General features: G+C 39.3%; 1 protein-coding gene across 6 annotated transcripts in view; it reads left to right on the plus strand.

The window, feature by feature from the left end:
* LOC119851835 (ras-related protein Rab-10-like) overlaps positions 1 to 19,700 on the plus strand; it is a 46,627-nt gene extending 26,927 nt beyond the window's left edge. Inside the window, exons 5-8 of one of the 6 annotated variants that reach the window (XR_006278867.1) lie at positions 6,766 to 6,915; positions 7,835 to 7,991; positions 9,378 to 9,479; positions 18,003 to 18,052. Coding sequence is in view for 2 of the 6 variants with exons in the window: in XM_038392312.2 (XP_038248240.1) it covers positions 9,378 to 9,479; positions 18,003 to 18,080 (180 nt within the window). In the remaining 4 variants the exon portion in view is untranslated. Of the gene's footprint in view, positions 1 to 6,765; positions 6,916 to 7,834; positions 7,992 to 9,377; positions 9,480 to 18,002 lie in introns of all 6 variants that reach the window. The other 5 variants (XR_006278868.1, XR_006278866.1, XR_006278865.1 and 2 more) reach the window with 5 other exon arrangements.
* The last annotated feature ends 5,898 nt before the right edge of the window (positions 19,701 to 25,598 follow it).

Below are 25,598 nucleotides of genomic sequence, written 5' to 3' on the forward strand. Positions count from 1 at the left end.
GAGTTGTGTTACTCTACTGTACGCCTTTGAGTCTATGGAATTATCCTAAAAATATCACTCACTTAGCAATATCACTTGATATCAATCAGTGAGAGGACTGCCAATTTGGGTAAACAGAGGTCTTCCGGGGTACATGAACTCATCCACATATGCCTAGTTTTACAATGGGCTACATGAAAAGCACTAGCAAAGTCAGTAGAAAACTAAAATTTCATACAGACAATGACTTGTTTGTACTGCTCTATATACTGTACACTGAAATGTAAGTACAATATTTGTATTCCAATTGATTTATTTTATAATTGTATGGTAAAAATGAGAAAGTAAGCAAACTTTTTCAGTAACAGTGTGCTTGTGACACTTACTGTATTTTTCTGTTTGATTTTGTAAGCAAGTAGATTTTAAGTGAGATGAAATGTAGGAGTCTGATTTGTCTTGTATAGCCCCGAAAAGGGATACAGTAGTCTGAACAGGCTGAGAGCCACTGCTATAGGTAGAGCCTTACCAAATTCACGGCCATGAAAAACATGTCACGGACTATGAAATCTGGTCTCCCACCATGAAATCTGGTCTTTTGTGTGTTTTTACCCTATACTTTGCAGATTTCATGGGGGAGACCAGCGTTTCTCAAATTGGGGGTCTTGACCTAAAAGGGAGTTGCAGGTTGCAAGATTATTTTAGAGGGGGCCATGGCATTGCCACCCTTACTTCAGCACTGCCTTCAGAACTGGGTGGCTGGAGAATAGTAGTTGGTGGCTGGGCACCCAGCTCTAAAGGCAGCCGCCCTGCCAGCAGCAGCACAGAAGTAAGGGTGGCAATACCATACAATGCCACCTTTATTTCTGTGCTACTGCCTTCAGAGTTGGGCGGCCAGAGAGTGGTGGCTGCTGACTGAGAGCCCAGCTTTGCAGGCAGCAGTGTAGAAGGAAGGGTGGCAATACGATACCATCTCATTCTTTCTTCTGCACGGCTGCTGGCAGTGGCTCTGCCTTCAGAGCTTGGCTCCCAGACAGCAGACTCCGCTCTCAAGTTGCCCAGCTCTGAGGGCAGCACCAGCAGAAGTAAGGGTAGCAGTATTGCAGCGCCCCCCCCCAATAACCTTGCAACCCCCCCAACTCATTTTTGGGTCAGGACCCCTACAATTACCACACTGTGAAATATCAGATTTAAATAGCTGAAATCATGAAATTTAGTATTTTAAAAATCCTATGACCATGACATTGACCAAAATGGACCATGAATTTGGTAGGGCCCTAGCTACAGGCCAGGGAATCTCTCTGGCACCCCCTGCTGCTGTTTACATATATCACAGGCAGCTACTTAATATGCTGCTCTCTCTCATTGAGTATACCGCGCTGCCTACATAAGCAATCAAGTTTGTGACCCACTATCTTGAGAGAGCAAGATTCAGGGTCTTTTCCATTGAGGACTCATGCTGTTGCATCTCTCTTCCTTCATTTGTTCACCATTGCTTATCTTTGGCATCCTTCACAGTGGGACTGAATTCTCTTTTTATTGTTGTGGTTTTATCTTATATTTTGGGTTCCATTGTTCTTTGCACTTTTGGAAGATGGACTGAGGAAGGTTCTAATTTATAAATAAATAGCACTCCAGCTATAATCAGCAATATGTTTATTCTGTGGCCATGGAATTTGCTGCATGTTGAATTTTGCTTCCAAATCTAAGTTTTCTGCAGTTTTTAAAGTTATTTCTAGTCCTCATCTTTGTGAAAAAGTGAATGGAAATGTTGTCTTCCTGACTGTGCAGACAGCCTGCAGCAATAACCCTAAGAGATGTACTAGCTGTTCCATTCATATCCATCGATTTTAACAATTAATTATAAAGAAGCTGTGCCAGATCCTCAGGTAGTGTAACACGACAAAGCTCCACTGAAGTCCGTGGACCTACGCAGATTTATGTTAGCTGAGGATATGGCCAGAGAGTTTTGAATTTCAGCATTGTTAACCCTTTTGCTGCTGTACATTTTCTCAGACACATCCAGGTAAAGTACTTATTCCACATTTATAGATCACCTTCCATGCCTTCTTAGGTAGAGCTGATGCATAAAAATATGGTCTTTTGACCAAAATGACAATTTTCATAGAAAATTTTTGTTTTGTTGAATTTCTGAGGCTTTTTTTAATGAAAAAAACCAGAACATTTGGGGTTTTCAAAAAATGAGAATGGGAGCATTTTATTTTTCTCCTCTTTTTCTTCCATTTTTTACTTTCATCTTACTTTTCTAGTGGGGAGAAAAACCAACATTTTCTTTCATCAAAAAACTGAACAGATTCTGAGAAAAATTTCAAAGATGAACATTTTGAGGGTTTTTAAAAACATTTTCAAGGAATATAAATAGCATTTTTTTGGCTGGTTTTGTTCTTAGATGCCCAAAGCCCCAGCTGCCAATACCTGCAGCATCTCCCTAACCATTTCTGCAGCATGCCAACATACAAATCTGGAAGCACATGGAAAACTGAAAATGTCAGAACTGTGTGTAATGTATTGAATATCAAAATTAATAATATAGGACTACTGTACTGTTTGCTTTATTTGCTTTCACATTTAGATAAACAAAACATGTATTTTTTTAATTTAAATGGAGCTGCCTCAAAATTTCCATATTGATGTACTAGTGTGCCTCAGAAACGAAGGGGCTATGTTTCAAAGTACACAAGTGCTTGGGTGTAGTTAAAATTGCATAATCATTTATCTTATAACCTCTGGGTGCAATTTGCTAGAAAGGGAGTGGGAATAGTGGAGCTGAGTGTGGGGGGGAAGGAGGAAGGGCAGGCATATAGGGAGAAGTATGCTCTACTTTTTAAAGAGCTGTACCAAATTACTCTTCTCCCATAACTGGGAGATCAGAGAGCAACATCCTGATAATTGTCTATAACTCTCAGCATACGCTAGCTTTTGCTGTTGAAAATTGTATGTGTGCATAGGGTTTGTAATCAGCCTTTATCTCATTCATAAGGTGGACACTCTATCAGGCAGGTTGAGCACCTTATATGAGACAGGATGTTTTGTTCGCATTTAACCAATTTTTTCAGATTATGAAATTCTAAAGTAATAATAATAATGTCACCCTGTGAACAGTATTGAAAGCTGTATCATTTAAAGTGTACAGTTCCCTCATTAATTATACACCTTGAATTTGAAGATTTTCATGGACTTTGTCTAGCCTCTACCGAGTAGTACAAGACGTTCTGTGTGTGTATTTACATACCATTTTTTGAACAAAATGATCATGCAACTGGAGTCTATTATAATGCATATGCACAAGGGGGCAGTGTTAAGGTTTCACAGACTGTTAAATATGGTATTGTCTGACTTCTGAGTGCTTAACCATGCAACCATATATTTCTTTCAACAAATTTTTTGGAACAAATCATTACCTCTTCAACAGCCAGTCTACTCCCTAGATTTCTCCTGTATTTTGAAGCACTCTTTGGTTATACTAAGTGTTTCTTTTTCTAATGTGATTTCAAAGCTCTAGAGAATCCTGAGTTCCATAAGCAAGGAAATAGCTAACACTGTCCACTCACTCCAATTTAAAAATGTTTATATTAATGAAAAGAAAATCTTAGAATACCAACTCTGCCAATGAGTGATTCAGATTAATCTATTTCATACTACACTCAGAACTGCAAGCCACAAGAATTATTCCTTTACAGAATCCCGCAGGGAGGATCTATGGATCCTGCAAGATTCTCCTGTATGTTGGCTCTTCCTGAAGGTACCTCAAAATTCTGGACACATTATCCCATTTTATAGCAGAACAACACAATTTCATTCAGATAATTTCTTATAAAATCATGTGGTTTGGTAATTCTCTCACTTCTACTGCTCCAAAGATGACATTATGTCATACAACTTAACCTTGATAGTATGAAGTAGTTTATATTACAAGTAAGGTTTTTTTTTTTTTTGTGGTCATTCATTTTGACAGAAATTTTACCTTTTTAAAAAGCAAAACTAGTAACATTATCTCTTTCTCAAGAGTAAATAAAATCTTTCCCATAAATTCAGTGGTTCTCAACCAGGGGAATGTGGAGGTTTCCAGGAGGAACATCAGCTCATCTACAGATTTGCCTAGGTTTACAACAGCCCTGCAGGGGGATGGTCATCCTGCAGAACCCACTGCCATAATAACAGGAGCAGAATAAAAATTCAACCAACAATGTGGGAGCAAGTGCGAGTTGGTATTGCAGGATGGGAGCAGAATTTAAAAAATAGTCCTCCTGCGCCATAAACAATATTAATTCCCCAGCCAGCAGCCACCACTCATTGACTGAAGACGACACTGCCACCAGCAGCAGCAGTGCAGAATATGGGTGGAAATGCTATACGATGCCACCCTCACTTTTTTGCACGGGTGCTGGTGGCGGCGTTGACTTCAGAACTGGGTGCCTGGCCAGCAGCGACTGAATGACAAGATTCACAACTGAAAAACAGGCTCAAGTATCACACTGAAATGTAAGTACAATATTTACATTCCAATCAATGTATTTTATAATTATATGGTAAAAATGAGAAAGTAAGCAATTTTTCAGAAATAGTGTGCTTTGACACGTCTTTATTTTTATGTCTGATTTTGTAAGCAAGTAATTTTCAAGTGAGATGAAACTTGGGATACGCAAGACAAATCAGACTCTTGAAAGGTGTACAGTAGTCTGGAAAGGTTGAGAACCACTGCTCTAAATTGTTGGTTTTTTATTGTCTTCAATATCTTTATAACACATTGACCACAACTTTTTACATCAGTCCAAGCACAAAACACAGCAGTTTTGCCTAATGCCAGAAAACTGCACCTTCTGGCATTTTCAAGCCTGACTTTTGAATTTTGGGGAAGGGTGAGCAGATTAGCATTTTTGCTTCCTGCGCCCCAAAACATAATTTATTTTGTTTGTTTATTTTTAAAAATAAATGGAATCTGAGTTGTAACTAGAATTGGTTGAAAAGCATACATAATTGCTTTTGACAGTGGACATTTTTTTCCCAACAGAGACGCTTCCAAATGAGCTTGAGATCTGGGATTCACTAAAGGTATGTCTACACTGCAATTAGACACCTGTGGCTGGCCAGTGCCAGCTGATTTGGGCTAAGGGGCTTGGGCTTAGCGGCTGGTTAATTGTGGTGTAGGCTTTCAGGCAGCAGCCCACGCTCTGGACCCTCCCACTTTGCAGGATCCTAGAGCCCAGTGTCCAGTTCGAGCCCGAACATCTACACCACAGTAAAACAGCCCCTTAGCCTGAGCCCCAGGAGCCCAAGTCAGCTGGCACAGGTTAGCCACAGGTTTTTAATTGCAGTGTAGGTATACTCTGAGCCTCACAGAATTTTGTGTACACTGTAAACTTCATTGTTCTCTGTGAGTGGGATCCTGTCCCTAAGTTCCATGCATAGAAGGGAAATCTGCACATGGACCTCCCTTTACTGCCTGGAAGGGAGAGGGGATAGACTCTTTCACTGCACTGTCCTTGCAGAGATTCCACTCAAATCCCCCATTAGCTCCCTACAGTGGAAGGAAATGATCCAGTCCTTTGTCGTCGTCTCCAAATTTCCAATTGTCTAAACCAGCAAGTCTTGGTTCTCAAAATAGCTGTGAATTCTGTCTTTTTCCCCACATTATCAGTGATAGAGGACATGTGTCAGGGAAACACACTGGAATGAAGGAGCATAAATAAAATTCAGTAACCTAAAAACTGCGCTGCCTTTTCCTTCTTTCATTTTTTTAACTCACTTACTCCATCTATCTCCATACCACTTTTTCCACATAAATGTTTGCTATGTAGTCTCATATTATCTGTTCCTTTTCTGTCCATGGAAAGGAGCATCTCCTTTTCCTCTTATTTTGTCTTATTTCATTCCTATTTGTCCCATTCTCTATTAGTCACTGCCACAAGGTAACTGGCCCCTTGAAGAGGAGTGGGGCCAGCCCCACCCTAAACATAATTAATTGCCTACTTCCTAGCCTGAGATGGTGGAACCTGGAGGTTAGGTAATAGTTTAACAGATAACCAGGCCTCATAAGAAGACTGAGAGAGATGTTTGGAGTGTGAAGCCACGGGGAGTGGGCAGATTCCTGTGGAAGTCCCTGAGCCAGGGTCTGCAGGAGGCTGAGTATTCCAGGGGAACAAAGTGCTCTGTACTAGAGCAAGGAAGGATGCAAGAAATAGAGCCCAGCATGGGCTAAGCATATTACTCCAGGGGAGCCAGCCTGGGGACTGTGTGCTCCATACCAGAGCCAGAAAGCCCAGGGGCTGGGAACAGGGCCCACAGGATGGGCTGAGGAGAAGCCCCTGAAGGCAAGAAGGACATTTTTGTTTGTTGGGACTTTTTAGTTTTACTTCTGTTTTCCTAGAAGGGTTTAAGGGTGATTGTGACTTCTCAGGATTGACTGGTGTGCACAGAGCTGAGGATACTCATTTCGGGGTTCGGAAACTGAGGCTGGAAGTGCCTGTAGCACCATGCTTGGCCAGCAGGGGCTGCTAGACTCTGACACTTGCCATCTTTCTCTCTCCAGTGTTAAAATGTGTCTGTCCCTTTACTCCCCTTCTTGTATCTTTTTGTATTCTGTTGTCCCACCCTGGTTCTTCACATCTTTGTCTCATCCCTCTGAAACTCTTCCCCATAATGGTTCCTTTCTCCCTCTCCCCTTCATTGTTTTATCCTTTTCCTACTTCCAAGTGGGGTTTTTGCTTCTAGTTTGAGGACCTAGAACCCTTTCCTCTTTATTACATTTTATTTCTTCTCTCCCTAAAGGACTTCATGCTGTTGAGGTGGAAGGAAGTTAGATTCTCTCTTTTTCTGCCCTCCATGGACCAGCGGTCTGCAGCTCTTCTTCTATGAGCTACACTTCCTTTTGGGAGAGGCTGCCCTGGCAACTTGAAGTAGGCACTGGTTTTGCTGCAGGTGATGGGAATGGATGGAAGCCTGCAGGGACCCTAGCACTTGTATCCTAAAACTTAGGAGCATGGTTATAGAAGATGACTGTAAATAGTTGGTGATTTTCAAGAAAAACTATGGTTCAGTAACTGCTCTAGGTGTTGAAGGGTTGCTCCCTGATGGAAAATGCTAATTTGTTTTTAAAAAAGAAAGCTACAGTCACTTGAAAAACTCCAGCTCCCTAAGCCAAGTGGGGGGTGTTGGACTCCCAGACCTACAAAATTAATATTATATTTGTATCACATCACAGTTATCAAATTAGTTCTAGCATGCTAACACCCTTATGCCCACATGAGTGGAAATAGAATAGATATTAATGCATCTAGCTCCTCTTGCTGGTCTGCTTGGTTCCTCCTTTTTTCCAGTGGAGAAAAATAAGGTGCCTATAATGGTGGCTGTGTGAAGGATCTGTGATATCCTAATTAAGGGGTACCAATTTCAGCCTCACCATCATGCAAAAACACCTATCTGGGGTAACAGACTTGCAAATCGGATTAAAAAACGTGTAATTTGGAAGAACTGGCTGAGCAAGGGCATCATATAGATTTTTCCCATTAGTCAAGGATGAGGACTTTGTCTCTTTTCTAACACTAAAGTAACAATATCTTAACAGAGTGGCAATACTTACAGGTAAAACACTGTTAACATACCAATTTGATCCAGACACCCTGTGACTGCCAGAGGCCCCAGAGCTACGGGGGAGCTTCGAAATTCTTCATAAACTCCCCAGTCCCATGTCCGTTATGTATGCTTTACTAACAAAAAGGAACTCCATTGGTCTGGAGTTCTTTGTAAAAGCATGGGTAGGGGATATATCACAACACTTGAAAGATCACCACTGGCAGCGCATATTATGGAATCTTAAAAATGCTTCTCTGGATTTCAGGCCAGGCCTGATACAGCAAAAGATTCTATTCAGAATGTTTTGGGAGTCACAGAAGTTGCACTTTGTCCTTTGATGTTTGTTGGCGCTGTAATAAAGAAGGAGGAACCCTGATGCATATGCTATGGTACTGTCCATCAGTCAAGCAGTATGGAAAAAGGTATGCACATGAGTGAGAATAGGGCTTGGCCTCAGCAATCAAACCTGAGCTGAAAATTATTTCCTAGGTTATGTACGTGGATTTAACTCCACCACAAAGACTTTGGTTCTTGAGGGCCACAATGATTACCAAGTGCATGAATTTTTAAAAAATGGAGGAGTAGGGTTATGCCCAAAATAGAGCAGTGACATTCAGACCTGTCTGAGTTAGCAGCAAAAGAAAGAATAGGTTTTCGATGTAGAGAGCAGTTACGTGAATTTGAAGAAATTTGGACCCCATTTCTTGATGTATTTGAATAAAGAATGTTGAGATAGCTCAAATAATTCCAGACTTCAATTCCACCTGATCTCTCCACTTTTCCCCCCTCAATGCCTGCCACTTTCCCCATACCCAGCTTCCATTTTTTCCTATTTGTGTTTTTTTTTTTTTATTATTGTTACCCCCAGCCTAACATGTTATGCCTGTGTAATATTGTTTGGTCTTGTAGGTTTGACAAGTTGCAAAGTTGAATAATTGTTAAATTGTATTGAATAGCCTGTGAAATGTGCAATATTTGTTAACATAAAAGCTGTGAGTCATTTACCTTTTTGTATTATATTGACTTTTTTATGAAAATTAAATTAATCTTAAGGGAGAAAACTGGGATTATGCAAGACACTAACTGGGTCCCCAAAATTAGGGATATACAAAGTTCAGGTGCTTCATATAACCCAGCCCTGTGCAATTTACGCTCCGTGGGTCTGATCCGTTGGGATTTAGATGAGGCCCCATATCCCTATGCTGCAAATAGACAAATATTTTTTTAAAAAGTGCACAAGACATAAACATATTATCCATTAACCTCAATGTTACTCTTTTTGGTATTGTATTACCATTTAGATTGTAATGTCTGTGTTTACATTTGATCATTTATTTCTATAATCTAGAACTGGGTTCATTTTTACATCCTCATTTTCATATCTATAGATTTTGCCAGATTTGACACTATACCTTTTTCAATCCAAATCTTCCTTCTCTATATTTTAAAAAGTTTCATTTAAACACACTTGTTGTATACAATCCATTCTCCATATCAATGAACAATTGGAAGAGGCCCATTACACTTTTTATCTTTTAATTTGTGTATGAAGACACATGTCAGAAAAAACATCACTGCAAGTCCAAAAAAGTATTAGAATGTTTTAAGAGTTCCTGAAATTTAGTAAATTGAGGATGTATATGAAATTATCAAAACACGTTCACTAAATTTATGAATGTATCTTTATTATTTATTATTAATTCAATCCAAGTTTACTTGTATTCCAAAGTTGCTTTATCAAATATTTTGTTTTTATAAATAGTATTGTACATATGAATATATGTCATTCTCTTGCCTTTGTTTTTCAGCTTGCATGGGAATATGGTATACCTTTTTTTGAAACTAGTGCTACGGATAACATAAATATTGAAGATGCCTTTTCAGTATTGGTCAAAGAAATATTGAACAAGGTAGGTTCCTTTTTGGGGGGAGGAAGCAATGCAATAAAACTTTTTTGGGACAAATCCTGTGGACAGAGGAAGTGCTGCAAAAGACCTTTAACACAGCAGAACCAGTTTGGTGAGCTTCTCTACAGGGGAATATATGCCACCTGTGTACCATGGAGCTGTGCTCTGTGGATGTGCCTTGTACTCTAGCACATGGAAGTTTTGGGCGTAGGGAAGTCATGGGTTGGGAAAGAGGTGGGGCTGGCAGATGTGCAGCTTTGCGGCTTTACCAGCCACAGGCGCTTCAGAGGAAGGTACAGCAGCCATAGAGTTCCACTGCCACTCCGTGACTTGGGCCAGGGGGTATAGAAGCTGTGGAAGGAGTTGGCCCTTTATGTTCAATTAGCAAATGTCTGATCCACAATTTATAACACACATGCAAATGATTTACATTGGTATTGCTAAACAGAGAGGAAAATGAACTCCTCTTTTGAAATTGCTAGGACTTAAAGGATTTCTGAGTTAATAGCAATGGATTGCTGCTGTCAGAATCAGTCTCTCAGCTTGAAGGGTGTGGCAGTGTAAAGGTACTTGCTACTGCATGATGGAGTCTCCCTAGAGCAATAATTACAATACACTGAATTATTAATTAGCTAAGACAATATTTTCCATCAAGAGATTTATTTTTAGATAGCAGAATATTGCTTTAGATATTAATGGATATTCCTCTTAAATGGATTATTGTCATTCATCACCAACATTAGTTATACAAAACTAGTCTTCAGTTCAGAATAGTCTTGAAGTCATAATGAAGATAAATGAACAAAATTACCGACAAAGTTGAAAGTTCCGGAGTTTTGATTAAATAGCCATACAGGGTGGTGGTCTGTTAATTCAGTTGGACTATATAGGTTCAAAGATTCAAAAGTGTTAACATAACTGTCAGTGTCCAACATTACACAGTTTCAGAAAGGTTTGAGGATTGATATACAGAGACCTCAGCCTGCTTAGTACTGTGGTGTAAACAGCATTAAAAATCCTTTCAACCATTTATTAAAACTACAGAAAAAGGAAGAAAAACTGTTAAAGTATTTGAAATGTAAAGTAGTAAATAAAGCTTTCATTTTAACATCCCTTGTTCCCTTTCCTTTTAGCTGGAAAGAATTGTTGGACAGTTTCTTGTGTGATATTAAAGATGGTAATAATTATCCTTTGGGGGAAAAGAAAAGTTAGTAAAGATGGGCTGGAACTGTTGCTGCTGCTGTTAGTCTCATTTCTGGAAGACAAAACAAGACGCACACAAAAGGAGAGAGAAGAGAACAGCAAATATAAAAAAAAAAAAATGACAGTTCTGTCTCTGGTATTGACTTTTACTTGCAACTTCACTGCTGGAAATACATAGTGTACCAGAATATGCAGTCTTGGCTGCCTAAGCCAGACTCTTGTTAAACAGAAGGCAAAAGGAGAGAACTTGGAAAGAAAAAGCATCAGGTGGGGAAGGAAAGGGACACATGTTGTGGGGGAAGAGAGAGAGAGAGAATCTCACATCCCAGGTGGTGTGTGGGATTCAGCTGCAGCTGGTAGAGATGGAAATATCATCTGGGTCCCCTTCTCTGGCACAGGCTGGACAGAACAGTTGTTGGGATCAGGATGATGAAGGCCCGGGGTCCCAGGAGATGGTGGGGGTGGCAGCCGTGATGGTGAAGTTTGCTGCAGTAGCCAGAGTTCCTCCCAAAGTGTGGTTTGTTTGTTTGTTTTTGTTTTGTTTTGTTTTGTTTTTAAAGGATCCTGAAAGGGAGTGATAGGTGGAATAGGCCATCTGTTCATTATTTTGTCTACCAATTAGGTCTAATTTCTGAAACACCAATTTTAGTTCATTTATTTCCATTCTCTCCTTTTGTTTACCAGTCACAATCTTAATACAGTCCTTGAATCATCAGTAGGACTTTTTGTACTAATTCAGTCTTTGTCTCATTTTTGTACCTTTTTCAGTCAGCATTTGTTGTTGTAGATTATTATGACATTCCATGAACTTTCACTCACTTTTTACAGTTGCGCTCACAAGTAGGGTAAATTCATAGACCGAATTATTACAATAGTGGTGAAAGTAATCAGCTCAGAGTCAGACTGCTTCTAAATCAAGGACCAATACTATCATATAAAAGTACTAAGCGTGGTTATTTTTCAGAAAAAAATATTTAGGTAGATTGATGTCCATTATTATGAAAATCCAGCTCAATAACCTTATTACTGTTTAAAAAAAAATCACATCAGAAGCACTAACAGTAGGCCTCTTAAGATTTGGCAGAGTGTCTCAAATAGGTTTACTTTAATTTCGTTTATAACCAAGGAATTTATTGCATGTACTTGAAACACAAAAGGATATTGTTGTTTTAATGTAATAGACATGTTTGCTGTTGCTGAGACATCTGAAGTTCAAATTACAGGTAAGCAATAACAGTTGTGAAGATTCACTAGGAAAATTTATATATCAATACTAAACATATTGAGGATTAAGGGGAACAGTTTTTTATTTCTAGAAACCTTTATTCAAATGCATCTTTGGTTATAAATGAAATGATTTTGATAGTCTCAGATTAGACAGGGTTCTTGTCTGTGCTGCAAAAGAAACGCATAAATTAGCTAAACAAGTCATTAGCTTTAAAAGAAGCACAAATCCAGCATGGAAAAGGGTAGGGAAACTGAGATCAATATGCGGAGTTGTTTGAAGAAGATGGCTCATCTCCTCTTCACAGTTTACCTATTATCATGCTACTTTACTTCCGTTAGCACTTAAATATATTCCAGCATTATTAGTTTTGTGTGTTATTAAATCAAACTGTGATAATAATTTCAAGCCCATGAGACAAAAAGATTTGGATATTGATTCAGTGGACCAATGCCTTTGTAATTTACATTACATTACATTACAAAGGAATGATACTGGCTAGTCTCCTGTATGCTCTCCAGGATGAGGTGTGCAGCTTTTGTATTTTGTTTCAACTGTGCAGCATACAGAAAAAACCTTGTATGTTTTCTTTGTTGGCAAGGGGAGAGTCCTTTAGGCTTTACTCAAGCACCCAAAGGACTTGAAAAGTGTGAGAGCATGATCATATTATGTGAAAGTGCTATAGTATCACTGACAGAAAGGGGATGAAACACAAAGATCCAGTTTGAGTAGCCAGTATCTTTTATAAATAAAGAATAACAAGGTTTGTTAGAATTACAGTGTCTCTGGAATTATCTTTAAAGTAAGCAGAAAAACTGCAAAATAATTAACTATAAATACAACTAGCTGCCAAGACAAATATGAGCTTAATATATATTTCTACATAATGTGTATTCTGTAGGACCTGAGAGACTTGGCTGCAACGTGTAATGAAATTCAACTATAAGATTACATGCATTAATGTTGTTCTAAGTATGACTTTAATATATTCACTTATCTTAGTAGATGCTTATTTTCTATACTGTAGACATGCTGACAGAGGTCTTAGCATGTTGAGAAAGCTATATGTCAAACATCTGTTTGACTAGAGGTGTGTAAATTTATTAATTTCCACTTTGTGTGTGTGCACTTGTGCAAAATGTTTTCATGAGAATTTGCCAGTGGTAAAATTTCATCTTTTCTGGAGATGTTTGAAGTCTCTGATGGGTTAGCGGGTGCTTCTGTAACATTATTTTGGTCAGTGGTTTACTGTCTTCCAGTTAAATTTGTTTTGTTGATTCAAATAAGGTTCTTCCTCACCTGAATTTTACTTAGTTTTCGCATTGGGCTGGTAAGGCAGAGTTTATCATAAAAACAAAATTCTGCCTTGTGGTTTCACCAAAATTTTAATGTACAGCAAAATAATTTGCTTGTTCACAAAACAGTGAAATCTGAATGTATTGCTTGAATTTTAACCTCCCTAACTCTATGATGGAGAAGTGAATGTAGTCAGCAATGTGACCAGCAACTGTGAAAAATGATGCCATGCTGTAATCCTCGCATCAGGGACAGTGGTACATCTATTTTACAATAATAAAACATTTATTTACCCATCATAAAATAAGGTAAAGCCCCTCACAATGTTCTGGTCCAAAATCGTTCCTCAAGGCTCAGGTCTCTGAGTTCCCTTCCCTTGGCCAGTTTGCCTCTCTGTCATTGATCTTCCTATCCCAGGATCCACACAGGAGGAGGGGGTGAGAACTAGATGCACCTATGCTGGATATAGATAGGCCAGGGAAAGCATATTATCTCACACTAATCCCACAGAGGAAATCCCCTTTAAGGAGTTCCCTGGGGAAACCCTTAGGGCCAGGTTGCCGGGAAGAAGCTGAGTTCTGTTAAGAGCTGATGTAAAAAGCTGCAGAGAGAAATATATTTGCAGGTTCATAGCAACAACTTTTATTGGTCCTACAAAACCCAGGAATTTTGCTAAATATTCTTGAGCACCATCTGCTGGCACTTTATTAATTAAATATATATTCTCTTCCTGCAGCCGGAATGCTGGGGACCTATAATTTGTGCACAGACTCAGCGCTTCCTGGAACTTTGTAAAATTAGAGCAATTTGTGGTTTGAAGGACTCTCAGGTTGGAGGACACACTGAAATGTGTTAAAACACATTGTACATTTGTCTTTCAAAATTATTCTCACTACACTTGCTAATATAAAAGAGTGGGCCTCATACTTTAAACCATGGCAGCAAGTTACCCAATGTCAGACTCTGCTACATCTTCCTTTTGTGTTGTATTTTTATAGTGGGCTTGAAGCATATTTTTTGTGCTCGGTGGGATCAGATAGTTAAAACAACATTATATAGACTTTTAAGTTGTGTGCAAGTTGGGAAAATCATTTTACAGTAGGGACTCAATCTTGCAGCTCTCACATGAATTGTCTCATTAAAGTTAACTGATCACCTGAACTTATTACAACTACATGTGAGTAACAGAGGCAGGCCATAATTTTGGGAATGATAATGCATGTTTTTTTGTTCAATCCAAACAGCTATTAAGTGTCTTTATATTATTGAAAAAAATCTTTAGTGTGAATTAAACCCAAATACAAATGTCAGAAACATTATCAGGTATTCTGAAAGTTTGCAGAGGCATGTTTACAAACAACAGTATTTAATTTATTCAGAATTCTTAAGAGTCTGGATTCAGATTTGCCTAAACCTGCTCATTAGAAGATGACAGCTGTTTAATAACATTGCTCATGGTTACCAAATGACCCATCGTGCAATCATGAGTCACACTTTAAACAAAAACAGAAAAAAATACAGTTAGCATTTAGATTTATGCATACTGTCATATGTCGCTTAGTTTAATGGCTGAAGATCAGTCCTCCTCCCAGATAGCTTTTGACAAGAATATTATAGTCTGTACTTAAGTCTGGTCTTTGTGAATTCTTGGTTATGACATCATATTAACTAGGGGGAGGAGGAAAGAAACTATGCTTAAACTCCCCTTTCCCCCAAATCAGCAAAATAAATACCAGGAGAAATTGCCATTCTCTGAAGAATACAACAAAACCATAAATAAACCATAAACCGTAAATGCATCCGATGAAGTGAGCTGTAGCTCACGAAAGCTTATGCTCTAATAAATTTGTTAGTCTCTAAGGTGCCACAAGTACTCCTTTTCTTTTTCGAATACAGACTAACACGGCTGCTACTCTGAAACAAAACCATAAACAATGTTCTTCACTCCCCAAAAAAACTGATTGTAGATGCGCAGAATGTGCTCACAACTGCAAATGTGGTCATTGGGAGCTCTGCTGTGAACATACATGAAGTGCTATTAAATGCCATGTACTCTGAAAAATCAGACCCTGGGCTTCTCAAATTGTGAGACTCAGTTGATAATTTGATCATTTTTGCTTTAATCATGTACATCAATTCCTCATGTGTAAAATGGGAATTATAATATCTCCTTAGAGGGGTATTGTGAGGGTTAATGAATTTATGTTTGTAAAGATCTCCGATACTACAATGACAGCATCTAGAAAAGCCCATGAAGAAATTAATGATTCTGCCATCAGTACAGGATTTGGATGGTATGAAGTATCTAATTCATGGGTCCACATATTAAATGTAAAAAGAAAAGTCAGCTGGCATTCATTCAGCAAGCGCAACCCCTATACACTGAATGTGACTGAAGGTCTTGTGGAAAAAATAGTATGTGATCCTAGAAATCTGTTGGCCACGGAAAAATGCAGAATTTGCGTTTTTACAGAGAATCCTTCGTTTTTTCATGTTGTGGGGGGAAAAAAACGCAGTAGAACCCTGTTTATCCGAGCCCCCATTAGCTGGGTCTCCATATTAACCGAACCAGGGCTGACAGCTCGAACTCCACCACCCAAGATAAAAGTATTTGGCATATGTAAGAAATACAAATTGCAGTTCTATTAATTCTATTTTATTATAATGATTGATGGCACTGATTAGGCTTCAAACTTGCTTAAAAATTGTAGATATATCAATAAAATGTGTTCAACTAATACCTATATAGTGGCTAGGGAAAGTAAAATTCAGTGTTTCATTTTAAATGTGGAAAAACAGATATTTTTATGTTTTTTATCAGAGAATTTGGGGCTTTTTATCATGGAAAACTAGGATCCCTGGTGATCAGGTAGCTAAAGACTATCATAATGAATACATACAAGGGAGCTGCATTAAGGTTGCAAAAACAACCTTCATTTTGGTATTTCATAATTGAGTGCTTGACTTTGCAATCTAAATATTCTTTTAATGTTGGGGTTTATGTAATTTTCTATGTTTTTAAAAAAAACTTAAAAATTGAAAAAACTAAATTTCCATCATGTGGATCCATATTGATCCTGCATATGGGTCTTCAGCAGGGTTGGGATGCTTACATGTGGCACAGTCCTACCAGTTATCTTTTGAGTTAACTGAATAACTAGTAGCAGTACAAGGCAGTTATTTTCTGTGAGGACCTGCCCTAGAAAGAGATGAAGACACACTTTGCTTGTGGGTTTTATAGCTGTTAACTGTGAATAGAAAGTCGAGACTCGGAAATAATGGATTCAATTCCAGATTCTGTAGGGGAGTGTTTTCTAGTGGTTATAAACATTTGTTTCTCCAGCCTTTCCCTGTCCACTTCTACTCCTAACCCATTCCCCTGCTGCCATATTCAGCTCTTGCTGATTCCAACTCCTGTCCCACCCTGCTGAACCATTTTAGCTGAAACTTTAAAAAACCCAAAACCATAAGGCAAATATCCAACATTTAATTTCTTATGCCCTTTGAAATCTAAGTTCATACTCTCTATAGTCTCCCAGTCATGCCTATAATTGTTCTGCATTGTGCAGGACATTTTTTCAGTCATTTTCTGGCCCAGGTCCATGCTTTGAATTCCATGACGCCTATTTCCTCAAAGAGGTAAAGAGATATCCCTTTCAACAGCTGGCCTCTGTAGTGAGAAATATGTGCGTATTGCTGCTGGCAGTGGTTCTCAACCAGGGGTATGTAGCTATCTTTCAGGGGGGTACATCAACTCATCTAGATATTTGCCTAGTTTTACAGCAGTCTACATAAAAAGCACTAGCAGAGTCAGTACAAACTAAAATTTCATACAGACAATGACTTGTTTATACTGTTCTATACACTGAAATGTAAATACAATATATATATTCCAATTGATTTATTTTATAATGTGGTAAAAATGAGAAAGTAAGCAATTTTTCAGTAATAGTGTGCTGTGACACTTTTTTATTTTTTGTCTGATTTTGTAAGCAAGTAGTTTTTAAGTGAGGTGAAACTTGGGGTACATAAGACAAATCAGACTCCTGAAAGGGTACAGTAGACTGGGAATGTCGAGAGCCACTGGCTACTGGATTCAAAGAGAAAGGTGGTGACTCCTCTTGGCTCCATGCATGTCTGTACAGTAAATTAGAAGAAATAGGCAAAATAGGTCAATTCATCAGTACCGCTGTACAGTATCTCTGAAGATTGGGGTTTTAGAGCATAAAATCCATTTCTATTTTAGATTAAACATGAAAATGAGTACAGATATTTGTGCACATCACAAAACTACCATACCATTTGTCATAGCAAAATATGATGCTTATTTAAAGCCCTAGATGACACTAGGGCTAAATTGCTCATGAGGGAAAGCCTTATGCAAGTAGTCAGTAGCACTACCTACATGAGTATTTACCACTCCAGTGAGTAGAGATTTACAGGATCAGCTCATGACTTGTAATGTCTTCTCAGAAGACCATACCCGCCCACCTCTAGGATCTTTCAGGACTCAGAAAAGAGGCTAGAGCCAAGTATAGTATGAGCATGTCCTATCAGCCTGTCACTTCCATAGGCACTAGATTCATCCAATTTATTAGAAAACTTCCTAAAATGTCGAGCCTTTCATTTGACTCTTCAGAGCTAGAAATATATTCAGTGACACACTAAAATGTTTTATAAAGCTAAAATATATGATGGGCTGCCTTATAAACCACACATGGAGAAGAATATTCAAGCGTCTATGTTAATATAGTGCAGCTGCATTCGTCTTAATGCCATGTTCATTTTAATTTGTTTTGCAGAATTCCTGCGAATTGTGTGACTTAGATGTGGTGGATCTAAATGAAAGTAAGAAAAAGAGAACTTGCTGCCAGTTGTGAAATGTCACCTGCACTTCTGTCTGTCTTCAGGAAATGTTAACTATTTCATAGGAATACACAAAAGTGTTAAAATGAATTTGATTACTTAGGCAATTTCTGTATGTTACAGAAATCTTGTGCTGTAAGTGTTGACATTTACAATGTATACGGTACTGTATATACATGAATGTTCTATTTCCTAGTTTTTAAAGTGAAGTTAAATCAATTTGTATTTAGGACCTTTATGACCAGCACAGTGGGACTATTCATATATGCCAGTGTTTGCAGAAGTGGGACCTAAATGTACAATCCTTCTCTTGTTGAAATTAATATCTGCCTTAATTTTTTTTCTTTGTCAGTCTCTTCACATAGTAAATCCTACAACAAGGGCCCCTCACTCATGCAACCCTCTGATCTAAATGACCAATTTAAAATATTCCCAAGGTTTCAACTACAGTCTGAATTACATTTAAATTAGAAGCAGCAACGAGTCCTGTAGCACCTTATAGACTAACAGATTTATTGGATCATAAGCTTTCATGGGTGAATACCCACTTCGTTGGAAGCATGTAGTAGACATTTCCAGAGGCAGGTATAAATATGCAAGCAAGAAACAGGCTAGGGATAACCAGGTTAGTTCAATCAGGGAGGATGAGGCCTTCTTCTAGCAGTTGAGGTGTGAACACCAAGGGAGGAGAAACTGCTTTTGCAATTGGCTAGGTATTCACAGTCTTTCTTTAATCCTGAGCTGATGGTGTCAAATTTGCAAATGAACTGAAGCTCTGAGCTGTAGCTCACGAAAGCTTATGCTCTAATAAATTTGTTAGTCTCTAAGGTGCCACAAGTACTCCTTTTCTTTTTACAGATACAGACTAACATGGCTGCTACTCTGAAACCTGAAGCTCAGCAGTTTCTCTTTGAAGTCTGGTTCTGAAGTTTTTTTGCTGCAGGATGGCTACCTTTAAATCTGCTATTGTGTGTCCAGGAAGGTTGAAGTGTTCTCCTGCAGGTTTTTGTATATTGCCATTCCTAATATCTGAGACATTATCAATTAAATTAGAGACCATAACTGAAATTCTGCCGGTCGCTTGGGTGGTCACTTAACCTACTTTTCTGGATAGTTTTGCTTTTGTTTTGGGGGGGGGGGGGTTGCCAGGGAAGGGGGAGGAAAAGGGGTTGTTTGCTTGGTGGCTTTTTTTCCAGTTTAAAGAGTTTGTATTGTTTTGTAATACCAGTGCAAAATGAGGGGTAACTGAGGACCAAAAGAGAAGAAAAACTTAACTAGCATACATACATTACACAGACTTTAGAATGAAGAAAAAAATAGAAGTTGATAAATGCATGTCTTTATGCTAATGTAATGTTACAGACTGTGTATAGAGCACCAAATAATCAATTATTATTATTTACTGGACTCCTGATGCTAAGAAAGACTTCATCCTGTTACATATGGATGTATGCATTCTCTTAATTTATACATCAGAACAATAGAATATTTCCAGTGGTCAATAGATAATTAAGAAGTTTTTTAGTTTTGTAAAGTAGAATATTTTCAATATGTTTAAGTTTTCTAATGTTCTTATTAATTTGTTCCTTTATACTAGGTGATCCGAGTATTAATAAAGGTATATTCAGTGTTAATGAAGTTTTTGTGGCCTTTTAATCTATACACTATCACTTTCTCCCAGTGTAAATACATTGAGAATCTGATTCGTGCTCTCACTTGAACCCATTTTTTGCTGGTGTAATAACACTGACTTCAGTGGAGTAACTCCTGATGTATACAAGTATAATAAGTAAGAACAGAATCTGATCCTGTGTGTTTATTTTAATTAAGAACAGCTACATCACAGTTCACGCGCACAAATCAAATAACAAATATTAAGCTGAGGGGGTGCTGTTGATATATTCCTATTTGGTTAATTATAATGATTTTTGGCATCGGAATTATGTATCCCCAGTTGATTATTAAATTAATTGTTTATACCGTGTCTTATGAATGAATATTTTACCAAATTCTGCTGTCAGTTACACCAGTAAAAATCCAGAGTAATTCAGTTGATTGTTGTTCTGGGTGATCACTGGTCTAAGTGAGAACAGAATTTGGACAAGTAACTGTAAACAAAGAAATGGGGCCAAATTCTGCTCTGGTTACACCAACGAGCAGTGAATCTGCACAGGTGTAACTGAGGGCCAAATTTGGTCCATACCAAACACAGGTATGAACCACATTACTCCGGATCATTTTATCCCCTCTTAAAAGAGGGTGACAGCCGCTGTCCACATTAGGGAAACATAATTCTTTCCTCAGTTCCCCAGTACACAGTAGGAATCTGCCCAGTGCATCATCCCTTTTAGATAGTGCAGTTTCCTCCAACTGGGATACTGGCCAGCTCAACACTATGGTATGGAAGGGGTGTGAACTCTTCCTGCTCCTTTGAGGTGATTTTTTTCACCTGCTGGTGATGGGACAGGGCAATCCTTCTCTTAGGTAAGTACTGTTGCAGCCTTGGTAAAACTCCCCCTGCTGGACACACACTAGGCTGCTCTATTTGGGTCCCACCATGATGGACCCTTGTGTTTTTATGCTTTGCTTAGTCTGAGAAGGATGCAACATGTTTCCTTTGGCCTCTCTGTTATCCCTTCATAGAAAAGGGATTTTGAGGTCATGCTGTCCTAGGTGCCCACGACCAGTGCTCTTCCCCCCAGTAGCTTAAGCATATTTGTTCCCAGAGCTCCAACCTATGAATACTCTGGTTTACAGTTTACCTCTCCAGGCATGTGATAGTTGAAGTACACAACACATAGACTTTGGAAAGGTTTCTAACACAATAGGTCTTTAGATGGCACAAGAGAAAAGTAGCTTGTCTGGACAAAACAATAAAACAGATGTATGCAGTTTTCTACTCCAGTTTCCTTACCACAGTTGAACATTCTGTGGGATTTGGAGAGAGTTCTCTGGGGTGTCCAAGATCACCCTTCCTGTATAGGGCTTCTCCTTGAATCATGGAGTCAGTCTCTCTCACTTGCTTTACTATCTCTTCCCACCCCCTCTAGCCAGCCCAGCTTCCTTTGAAAGGAAAAGTACCCCTCTCTACAAAACTGGACCCCTTTAGTCCTCTCGTCTCAAACCTCATTAGTCTTTTTTTAAAGTCCTGCTCTGTCCCTTTTTTCTCCTGCTTGGGGATTTTCCATTCTCCATTCCCCTCCCAGATAAACTTGGCTGGACAGGTTTTCCAGCTCATACACCCTCTTTAGCACATCTGTTGTTCAGCCAGAGTCCGGTTGTTAAGGTTAATGACTTCTTTTGTTCTACTGCTGCTTCTTAATAGGATGGGTGATATGTGTTAGGGACCCTGTCAGCCCATAGTTGCCTCGCTACAGATTGAAGCATTCAGTGATACAGAAATGACAAATTCTGGTTAATTTTATGAAAGTTGTATCTAAACTAATTCCCCTGATCATCACAGATACTGTGATTGTTTCAGGACCATGTACAAAGAAATAAGGCACCAAGGGAAGAACACCCCCATACCCAAGTCTTCCAACTCCTGTACACCCATCCAAAGACCAGGGACAATTCAACCCTGTTCATGGGCACACTTTATTCTTAGCACTGTTATTAGATAGGACAAGACAAAAAGGAAGACATGGCCCTGCTGGGAGAAGTTTGTCATCTAAACAGAAATCATAGAACTGGCACAAGTACTGAATTATTCAAAGGATGATATTTTGGAATATATATTTGCTTTTAAATTACGTTTTCTTTCAGAGGTTGGATGAGTGATAGTATCATTAAGCAAATTAGTAACTGGTGGGGTTTGTGGAAGAAATTAGTTTTAAGGAGGGCTTTGAATGGAGAAAAGGGTGTCAGACACTCTGTCTTAGAAAGGTTGTTCAAAGCGTAAAGGACAACATGGAAGAAGGCAAGGTGTGCCCACATTATTTCCACAGATCCCTCTCTGGCAGTTGTTCTCAACTTTTATGGGCTCAGGACCCATTTGTAAAGTTTATTGTTGCAACCCGGTAAATAGTCTGGGGGCAGAGACCCTGGCGTGGTTTTGATTGCATCTTGCCCGGCACTCACCCCCCAGTAGTGGCTCCTGCAGCTCCTGTGCTATGGGGCTGACTGGGCTTGGCTCTCTGCTCCAGGAGTTGCAACCTCCAGGATTGCAGAGCTGCTCAGGTTTGGCCCCACTCTCCTGACTGGACCAAATTTGTGCAAGTAGCGTTGTGATCTGGCTCCTGGGATTGCAGTGCCACTCTCTCAAATTTGGCCTACCCAGACTCCCGTCATAAAGATGGCTGGACCAAACCTGAGTGGCACTGGGACCCCAGGAGTTGCAGTGCCTGGAGCAGGAAGGCGAGCCCAACCAGCCCCATGGGACAGGAGCCACAGAAGCTGCCATGCAACCCTCTGAAACATTCTGGGAACTCGATTTTGGGTCCTGACCTATAGGTTGAGAAACCCTGCTCTATGGCACCTTATATGAGCAGAGGTTACAATGCTGAGGCAGAACCAGCTATTATTCAGATGAATATTACCAAGAAGATAAAAGTATTTTCTTTCAAAGCACCAGAACCACCAGATATCACATAGTCCCAGAACTTTAATTCCAGGGCCATTCTAGTTTCCTTTTGTGTATGGCTCCGCGGACAAGATTTAGCCACAAAAGAATCAAGCACTTCATTAAAATCCCCAGCAATTACAATAGGGATATGGGGTTCTCCATGTAATTTAGTAAAGCCTATGTTTACTTTCAGGATTAAAAATCTGCCCTGATTATCTAAAATTGACTCTGAGACTGTTACTGCCAGTGCTTTATAGAAGAGTATGGCTGCCCCTGTAAATGTGAATGACAAGCAGCAAGACACTACTTCTTTTACCCAGTCATGTTCTACCATAACAGCCCTATCTGTGGTCGACTGTGTCTCCAGCAAAAGCACTACATCTGCCTTTGCTCTCTCTAATAATGAGTACCATTGTTTTCTTTTAATGGGAGTGTTGAGTCTCTTTACATTCCAGGAAATAAAATTGAAATTCAGGACTAACATTTTTCTCATGTGAGATCTTATAAATGAGGGTGATGGAATATTTGTGTCATTTGCTCTATTGCATCCCACCTGCTCCCCTCGCGAGTGGGGGGACAGATTTTGGATTACTTTGCCAGATGCTCGTCACTTGTCAGATTGCTACCAAATAGGGTAGGTGCAGGAGACTTGGGGGAAGGCATCAACATTAGATGCAGCCACCTAGCGAGGCTTGCTGTAAATCAGTCATGTAATTTTTCTGCGTATGAAGATCAGGAGAGAGGAAAGGGGAAGAAAGATGGATGGAGCAAGATAATGGGAAGGGGGACACAAGGGAACCAAATAGAATATAACAAAAAGGAAAAAAACAAAATAATTTACAGGAACATATGAACATTTGTGTACTTGGCAATGCATGTTGAAAGAACATCTCTAACTATGCATAGCTAAACCCTTTTCATACTCCGGGGGGACGGATGTAGGTAGCCTGTCACTACTCTCTGGGTTCCAAAAATTGTTACAAATAACAACCCCACATGGGAAATATCCCCTACAAAGGGGGTAAGATTTGAAGTCCATAATGTAGCAAGTATCCCAAAGGTGGTTATAGCCATCTCTGAGATTGTGTAGGATGCATAGGCACAGCAGGGTTTTGGATCAGGGACACTGTGTCTAATTACAAGCAGCAGGTCCTTTTAAATTCAGAGTTCCCTTGTGGTGGCAATTTTCTGCTGGCATTGCCATTCCCTATATTTCAAACCATTTTCAACCACTAAACAATCCAACAACTATTACCCCAACCTTAAGTGAAAGCAGCCAAACCAGTGCCCCCAGACGCATAGTTTGCCTGCTAAACACGTTTGATGGTTACGTTACAGTCTTGCAGCAATACAAGGAGATAATGTAGCATGATTGTGGGTAACTTCCCTTACTATAGTCTCTAGGTCCATGCTGCAGGTATCCAACAGCAATGGCATGGCACAGTCCAAATCAGAGACCACCTTCTGTTCTCAGAGTTCTCAACTATGTGCAAATACCCCTGACTCACTCCAGCCAGGCTACTTTAAGAGAGGCTGACCTTCCCTGCATAGAGCCACCTGGTGCTTGCCAAGAAAGGGTTCAGAATGAATTTGCTGTAGCTCATGAATGTGGAGTTAGGGGAACATGTTGTACGTTTCTACTCCCTCAGCATCAGAGCAATCACAGACACAACAATTCACAGTTAGCAGAGGTGTTACATTACAGATTCATACATAGCATTACATATTCATCAGTGAGGGAGTCCATGCATGTCCATGCAAAATTGTCATAATTCAAAACTCCCTACAGAAAACACAGCATATATATGGGTCCCACTTCACAACATCTAGCTACGAGCAAAGTTGGAGGGCTGTCAATATAATGGGAGTTAGGCCTGCAAGAATGCCTAGGCAAACAAAATACCAGCAATTGGTGTAACCAGGAACAAAACACACCAAAAGTCATTTATAAGTTATTTATGAAGCTCTCTGGCTCCTGAGGTTTTCAGAATGAATGGGTCACATTTCCAGCTATTACATGAAACAATGCAGGAAACCTCATATAACCCTTTCGGCCCTTTTGTTTTGCCAGTGCCCTAGCCCTGACAAAAACTGCCCTCTGCTCCACAATTTCTCTTGCAAAAGTCTGATTTTAGATGGGGGACTGTCCCCGCGAAGCTTTCTTTTTATATTACCATGCCTAGGACAGATTCTTTGGTTGTGAATCTGAGAAATTTGATTATCAGGGCTCTGGGGTAGCCTCCGGGCAGGCCAGAGACCTGTGGGCTCTTTCAATATACAGTAGAATATCAGAGTTATGAACACCTGAGGAATGGAGGTTGTTTATAACTCTGCAATGTTCATAACTCTGAACAAAATGTTATGGTTGTTCTTTCAAAAGTTTACAACTGAACATTGACTTAATACAGCTTTGATATTTTACTATGCAGAAGAAAAATGCTGTTTTTCCTTTATTTTTTTTAGTAGTTTATATTTAACACAATACTTTTTTGTTTGTCTCTGCTGCTGCCTGATTACATACTTCCAGTTCCAAGTGAGGTGTGTGGTTGAATTATCAGTTTGTAACTCTGGTGTTCATAACTCTGAGGTACTATTGTGAAGTATAAAGTCTGCAGGCAGACTGAGAATTTCTGTTTAAAGTCTAGGGATAAATTCCAGAAGTTTCCATCATTCTTCTCCCTAAGGAACTCCTATGATTCTAAGATTATTTCTGTATAATCTGCCTTCCAGATCAGTCAATTTAGCTTTAATTAATTTTATATCCCTGAGGTATATCTCAATTTGGTCAGCCATGTCCTGCATTTGATCTTCTACTGGTGACTGTAGCTTTAATTGCCAAAGTGTCTGCAGCCACTTTTTGAGTCAGCACTCAATTCTCACTGTCCTCAGGGGTGGACATCTTGGCTGGAATGGGATGTCTCTCTTCTTTGGGATTTGCAGATCAAAGAGGAGCTTGCCATTGCTACTT

This window comes from Dermochelys coriacea, chromosome 2, assembly GCF_009764565.3.
Source record: "Dermochelys coriacea isolate rDerCor1 chromosome 2, rDerCor1.pri.v4, whole genome shotgun sequence".
NCBI classification, from domain to species: domain Eukaryota; kingdom Metazoa; phylum Chordata; order Testudines; family Dermochelyidae; genus Dermochelys; species Dermochelys coriacea.